Source organism: Acanthisitta chloris, unplaced genomic scaffold, assembly GCF_000695815.1.
Source record: "Acanthisitta chloris isolate BGI_N310 unplaced genomic scaffold, ASM69581v1 scaffold7244, whole genome shotgun sequence".
Lineage (NCBI taxonomy): Eukaryota > Metazoa > Chordata > Aves > Passeriformes > Acanthisittidae > Acanthisitta > Acanthisitta chloris.
Genome location: NW_008669848.1, coordinates 1 through 7643, shown reverse-complemented (window position 1 = coordinate 7643; position 7643 = coordinate 1). Strand labels below are relative to the sequence as shown.

General features: G+C 41.4%; 1 protein-coding gene across 1 annotated transcript; it reads right to left on the bottom strand.

The window, feature by feature from the left end:
- Positions 1-2105: 2105 nt before the first annotated feature.
- Positions 2106-7545, bottom strand: SLC13A2 (solute carrier family 13 (sodium-dependent dicarboxylate transporter), member 2; the record flags this gene model as incomplete). Its single annotated transcript, XM_009073467.1, has 7 exons — positions 2106-2231; positions 2984-3121; positions 4056-4217; positions 5140-5261; positions 6025-6116; positions 6218-6439; positions 7423-7545. Coding segments are annotated over 7 exons (985 nt in total), but the record flags the coding sequence as incomplete, so codon positions are not given.
- Positions 7546-7643: the final 98 nt, after the last annotated feature.

Here is a 7643-nt window from a genome sequence, read left to right as displayed (position 1 = left end):
AAGATTGCACCTGTGCTCCTGCAGGTACTTACACACACCACAGCCTCTGAATAATGTAGACTAATAGAAAAAGACTTCAAAGAACCATAACACAGTTTGAAAGGGCTAGAAGGAGAGGCTGATGGGAAATGTTATAAGGATTCAACCTTTCCTGCTTAGCTAAGCAGTAATTTAGAAGGACATGTAAACTCTGTGCAAGTATTTCAAAGAAAACAAAAAGCAAACAAAAGCTGCACACACTGCCCTGGTGCTGGAGACAAAGAGAAACAGGGAGAGGCTCTCAGCAGATCATCTGCTGCAGTTGGGCAGTTTTAGGTCCTCAGATACAGGGTGAGCAGGGGAGTGAAAATATTTAGGCAGATTTGGATGTTATTTGATAGAGGTAAATGTAGAGAGAAAGGTGAGTGGTTTAGAAGTGACCTGAACAAGTCATTATGTGATTGAAATCAATTACCCAGGAGCTCATTAGCTACAGAGAATAAATGCCTGTACTTCTTGTGCTGTGGATATTCTGTTGGATCCCTATCACACATCAAATCAAAACATTCTCTGTCAAAGCCACTGAAGGGTTAACAAACACCAGACTGTTCTTTTCCAGACAGTGACTTCCTAGAGCAAATGTGCTGCTCAGGCCAGTGAAACCATCAGTGCAGAGGGATCAGTGCCCAGCAGAGATCAGAATTGCCTGCACACTTGGAACTGGAAAGAAACTGCTGCAGGTCAGTGAATTCTGACATTTTATAAGTCAAATGTGCCCTGGATGCTGTCCTGGTCTCCTAGGAATTGGGATAGAGAAAGAAAGAAGAAAGATTTTGAAGAACACATATGATTTTAGTGTGAAAATCCCTGATGTTCACTCCCTTTGTACCTATATGGGAATCCCACCAGAGTGAGATTTCAACAATGCAACACATTTTGTGCAAAGTTTAGACAAGCAATGCCAGAGCAAAGATTTCAGTGCCAACTTCAGAGCCACAGGTTTAATAACTGCTCTGTCTGAGCCTAACCTCAGTTATGGTAGAAAGATTGTTTTGGCAAAGTGTCTTTGGATGTTCCATTGGCTTTGTCAGTTTGCTCATTAGGAGTTTATGTGCTCCTGGAAGTCAGTTCCAGCAGAATAGGGATTAAATATTTAACAGCATTCCAGGCTTTTTAAAAGGAAAAATCTTGGGTTTAACATTCCAAGAAAATCAGAGTCATAATAATAATAAAGTAATTACTACTTTAAAGATAAGAGAAAATCAATTATGCTGATTTCTCTGATTATTTAAAGATGTTTTAAGTAAGCAAACAGACAAGCAGCTGATACCTGGAAGAGAGAAACAGTGATGTAGAATAAAAAAACCTCCAGAACATGGGAGTACATTAAAAAAATCTTTAATTCAATCATATATATTTTATGATACATAGAATCTCTCCTCTAGAGAACATTTCTGGTCTTTTACCATGACCTTGCAGGCTGTAATCTTACATAAATAACAATAGGGCAGATGTTTTTGGGGAAAAAATAGTATTTTATGGTCATAGCAAAGGGATTGCAAATAAATACATTCCAAAGCAATAGAACAGGCTGATAGGATGTGATTTACCTATAGCCACACACCTCCTGTCAGTGCCCACAGAGTATATAACAATCATGTACAGTTTGAACATATACACATGTACAGGTGAATGGTCATGTTAGTTGTGACAAGACACAGATCTGTGCATGGACTCAGGAATTCAGAGTCTCTCTCCTTCCTTTTATACACACACACACTGCTCTCTTCATCCTTGCTGCAGATTTCAGACTTCACAGGTGGAGTGGAAAAGCACTTGGGGAAAACACCCCTGTAGAGACAGGAAATCTAAAGGTCCCTGGGACAGCTGAAAAGCCAAAGGTTACCTCATCTTACTGCTGGGATGACCAAATTGCCTGCTAGACAGCACAGTTAGGCAATTTTATTGCTCTTATCAACGGAATGATTTTGCTTGTAGGTGGCTTGTCCTTTTCCATGAACAGGCCTGTCCCTTACCCACTTCCTTGGCAAAATTCACGTGGATGATAGTCCTGCTCTCATTGCAGCTCAAACAGAAACAGTCATTGGTTCCTTTGCCTCTCCATGTTATGGGCATGTCCCGTTTGCCCAAGATGGGAAAGTTTGCAGTTGGAACAAAGATGAAGCCCAAGTGTTGATGGCAAGAGTTATTGTCAGGACTCCCAGGATGTTGAGCACAATTCCAGCTTTGGCCTGGAATTATAAAAGAGAAGGGTTGTTAGTTGAACTGAGCACTTTGTTTCCTTCTGTGCTGATTAGGGTTGTTTGTATGGATAGATTTTCTCTTTGGCCTTTTTTTCACAACTCCATCAGAACTCCATCAAATTACATTTAGGCTGGTTTTCTTCATAAATATCATTTGTATTAGGGGGGAAATGAGCTTCCATTGGATAAAACTCTTAAACTAGAAGTCCTGAAATTCTTTTAATCCACTTATGTGGGACTTTCCTTTCTGACTTGGTATTTTCCTGTAATGTTACTTTGGATTTCGTCTTGGATTGCTTATAAGTTAGAAAAGTTTTCAAGAGACATGGCCATTGCTGTCCTTTCTTTAACACAGTGGCTTCTCAGGGCATCAGGTCAGCCCAGTGAGATGTGCCAGGCTGTCCCCTATCCCTGCAGAAGGAGTGTCCACATGACAAGACTCTTTGACACTTCTATGCTCTACATTGGAGCTTTTCAAACAATTAGACATTTCTCATTGATCACAAGGTTTTTTTGGAACACCTTCAAGAGGCCTTGGCTGTTCTTAGAGCTCAGTAGCACCTTGATAAGCCTCTGAGTGTGTATTAGAGTCAGTGTGACCCTTTTTAGTGCACATGTGTGTTCTTTCCATTTGGTGTAAGCTGAGCACAGGGAGTTTTTTAACACTCTTCCAAGAAGAACCAACATTAGAAAAAGGAAAGACCAACAATGAAAATTCTGAAAAGAATGTTTTTTCTCACCATATCAATAACTCTGAGCTGTCCATATGAGAAGACAATGGCATTGGGAGGAGTGGCCACTGGGAGCATGAATGCCAGTGATGCAGAAAGTGTACAGGGCAGCATGACATAGAGTGGGTTGAGGCAGATTGCTTCAGCCTGTGCAGGAAGGGAGAGCAAAGATGATGGTTTTGATACACAAAAGTGCATAGAAATCTTTTGGTTGGTTGTATTTGTCCATATCAGATACCTCATTCTTCCACAAATACTGCAGCCACTCATATTTTGGTGCTGCTTTAGACACTTCTAGCCAAAGTCTTTATGCAGCAAATGCAAGAATTGATTTTGTGGTCAGTGCCTTGTGCTCCTGATGTTGCATTATAAATGGATAATAATGATTGTATTCAACTCTAAACACAGGAGAAAATGTAGAGTGGGTTCAAACTGGTTAAGAACAAAATTAAGTTATCTGAGGAGACAGCAGAGCCCAAACTCTGGAGGTGAGTGGATTAGTTTGGGGGTTCACTGAAGTGTGTAGCCTCTGCAAAAAGATTTTGGAGTAGCTTATTCCAGTTTCTGTCTGGAACCATCTTTTCATGCTGCAGAACTATGTCTACCCCAGCAACAGGAATCTCCTGTGGAAATGCAAAAGTCTGAATTAGGTCATGCTATCACCTTCAGAGCCTTCTGGAAGGCTAGTGGTCGGAGTGAAATACAGTAATGGAATGTTGCAGGGAAGCAAAAGCTGCTGCTGCTGTCTCCATGCAGAACAAATTGGAAAAAACAAGTACAGCTGGCAGTGACCTCATGGGGTTGTTTAGGCCAGAAGGCAAAGTCTAATATGTCAATGAAATTAATCCCTTTACTTTTCACCAGCAATGATTCTAGAAAGGTTGAACTAAGCACAGTGTGTGTGAATATACACATATATGCACATACATTTATATGTATTGTAAGTCTTGTATTCCTGACTGGATACATGAACCAGTGCTTGGCTATGTCAGCCAGTTAGTTTTAATAACTGAGCAGATATATGTTTGGAGAAGAGTTGAAAACTGTTCTTAGAAGAGTGTTTTGAAATGCTAGAACTTACCATTGAAGCCAGAATAGGGAGGAAGAGGGTGGTGGTGGCCACGTTGCTGGTGCACTCAGTGAAAGTGGCAATCAGGAGACACAACAGGAAAGCAATGGCAGGGTGAGGGATTTGCTGCAGAGGAGTCAGTTTGGTACCTAACCATGCAGACAGACCAGATTCCTGTAACAGAGGAAATGGGGCTGTCAGGATTATAGGCTGAAGAAGAAATAATCACATCAGTCCGGAGTGGAAGGATTATATCTTGTCTGTCTTATGTACGATGGTCCTACCTATAGTTTCCAGTTGTTTTGGGGTTTTTTTCTCAGTAGCAACACAAAAATATTGACTAGTATAAGGTGTATGAGCAGCTTTAAAACTTATCCATTTATTTCCATGTATTCTCTTTGTGATGCTTGGTTTCTTTTTTCCTGTTTCCCATATTGATCTGCATCCTTGTTTTCTAGAAACACTTTTACAAGTCATTGTGATCTTTGCATTCTAAACTAGTATTTTGAGGCACTTGAAGCCTTCTCCAATCTGTTTATGGTCTATGGCTTTAACAAATGTATTGTTATTTCCATCACCTGTCATTACTGAAAAACAACCTGTAGCACTGGACTCCTGGCAGATTCCTGCAGAAGTACATCAGTACATCCCTCAATCTGCCAGACAGATGTTTTTATCTGCTCCTGAAGGTTCTCCAGTGAGCTCTACATTTGTCTTCTAGTAGCTTTAAATCATATTTCCATAAGTGGTTTGTTTGCAACAGTTTGGAGACAATATTGGTAGGATCTCTCCTCATGCTTGCCACATCAAGTGCATTTGATTTGAAAGAACCTTTAATGGGGCAGTTTCTTAGTCATCCACTTATCTACAAACATAGTTAATCACGCTGCCCTGATTGGTAGCACCATCCCATGGCACAGGTAACAACAAGGATTTGTTCTAATCACAGGACAGTGAGGTCTCTCCCACTGCCAGCAGCTGAGGAAAGGCGAGTTTGATGCTCCCAGTGTGCCCTCTTGTGTCCTGGGACAGCATGAAAAGCCAGATGGAAAACGCCCAGGAAGACATAAATCCCAGGTAAGCCGAGGAATGTTACCTCACTGCCTTTGGCTAAGGCAAAGCCACCTCCCAGCAGAAACACAATGTTCCACGGCATTTTCTGGTGAACTACTTTCCAGTCCAAGAGAGGAGGAGGTGCTCGGAACTTTGACTTGCCTCCTGAAATCCAGAAAGTTTTTTTTTTTAAAGCCATGTGACATATTCTCCAAAGACAGGAGAACTTCTTGATGGGAGGTGAGATTAGTCTGAACATCAGCAAACCCTTTGTCAGCAAGATCAAGTAGACTCTGGAATTATCTCCTGAAGCAAATGCTGAGAGCCTCATCAACAAAAGGTTTAAAACTTGACTTGCAAAAACACTAATGAATGACCTGCAGCTGCTCCAAGAAGCACAGTAGAATGTGGGTAAGGGTGAGTTAAGAGTGTGGCAACTTATCTGTAGAGCTGTGTGTGTTTCTGTTAAGTCATACATTCTCTCCTGAAGGCTCCAGCCTTGGAAGCTTTTACATGTGTATGTACTAGTGTCAGGAACACTGCTGGGAGAAGAGCTTCCTACTTAGTTAAATTGTGACACTGGCACAGGTTGCCCAGGGAGGTAGTAGATGCCCCATCCCTGGCAGAGTTCATTCCAGGTTGGATGAAGCCTTGAGCAACCTGTTCTGGTTGGAGGTGTCTCTGCCCAGGGCAGGACATTGGGTCTGGATGATCTCTAAGGTCCACTCCAACCCCTAAAATTCTATGATTCTGTGAGAAACAGAGAACTTTTCGGGGCTGTTTGCCTTGCCTAGCCTAAAGCATACAGCTGTAGCTCTGCAAGAAGAGCAATTTTGAAACCTCATTTAATATTTGAAATTTTCTTTGTAAACCTTCCCTTCCCAACAACCTGTTCTGACAGTTAATTTTTGATGCTTCAGTAACTCACCTGTGTGTTGTTCTTCTCTGCTGGAAAAGTCAGAAGGGATGATGAACAACAAAACTGAAATGAAGATGGCAACTGTAGCATCAGTGACGTAGCTGCAAGAGATCAGTCAGATATTTAGTCAGCTGTCTTTTCATTTCTATCAAATCTAACCTACTTCATTTCTAGCCAAAGTGAGGAGGAGAATTGCCAGTACCTTTCACCATTTTGGTTGAAGAGAACTGTTGCCCAGCCTGGTATGAACCCAGGTTCTCTTGTAAACCAGAGCAGTATCAGGAGTATGAAGAGGATCAAAACTGCTATTTCTGCAAACTTCATTTTGCCCAATTTCTTGCTCTCTTCCTTGATGATGGCATAGGCCCTTTGCTCCTTAGCCTTTGCAGAGGGATTTGCAGCACAACCAAAATTCTGCTTAAAACTAGAAGAAAATGAACAGGAAATATCAGTGAAATTTGCCAGATATCCTCAGAATTAATAACCCAAATTTTATACTCAGTTATAATGTCTTTTAGATGTATGTCTTTATGTATGAATACTGAAATGACACATATGATAATCATAGCATCAGCAGCCATGGTGGATAGGAACTGCTTTGTACTGTGTCTTGCCAACACAATCAGGAAGAAATTTCCTGCCCTGAAAAGCTCATGTTTTAAATATAAAAAAAGTGTGTTATCTGGACACGTGGGAGAAAAAAAAAAAGTTAGAATCACAGAATGGTTTGCATTGGAAGAGATCTTCAAGACCATCTCATTCTACACCTCTGCCATGGGCAGGGACCCCTTCCACTAGATCAGGATAAGGTTAGTGTGATCACTAGGAAGTGAAGAGTTGCCAAGCTTTTTTAAATGACAGAAAATGAGAATTTTAAAGGAGGAATTTGAAGATGAAAGGACCATTTCAGGTATTACAGCACTATCCACATAAAATAAGGATGACTGGGGTAATAGAAACATGCTAGGCTAAGTATTAAATAGGTAGATGATGCAAGCTGGTTGCGTGGAGTGATGAGCATTGGAACTAGCACAATGCTAATCCTCTAGGTCTATAGCAACTCTCCTTACAAAGGCATTTACCAGCTCCATGGAGAAATCAATTTCCTGCTCTGAAGCACAGCAATCTCTTAGGACAGGACAGCAGTGCCACAGAACAGGTCATGTGCTGTTAGAACTTCCTATTTTCATCTGCAGAGTATATTTAACTGGATTGGATCAGATTCCTCAGAGAAAAGGTTGTAGTATTTTAACAGACACTGTGTGAGCTGTTCTGCTCCTCTCTGGTGTATGTGAGGCATTTGTGACTTGCTGTGTGACTTTCCCCATCGACAAAAGGATCACTCTGTGCCATGAGCCCTTGACCACAGGCCTGTCAGTTGGATTGCAGAGGGTGAAGGGTACTCACTTAAAGCCCAAGTACAGGATCTGCAGCCAAATCCATGCCAAAACCAGTAACACGAGCATGGTGGGGAAGGCAAAGGAGAACCAGGAGGCAAAGTTGATGACACCACCATTGTCAGGATAGCGGCTGTAAAATGCAGGTGGCTGTTAGCATCCAACATTCCACATTCTCTGCTGTATTTGATTAACAAATTAGAAAATCACAGAATCATAGAATTTAGGAGT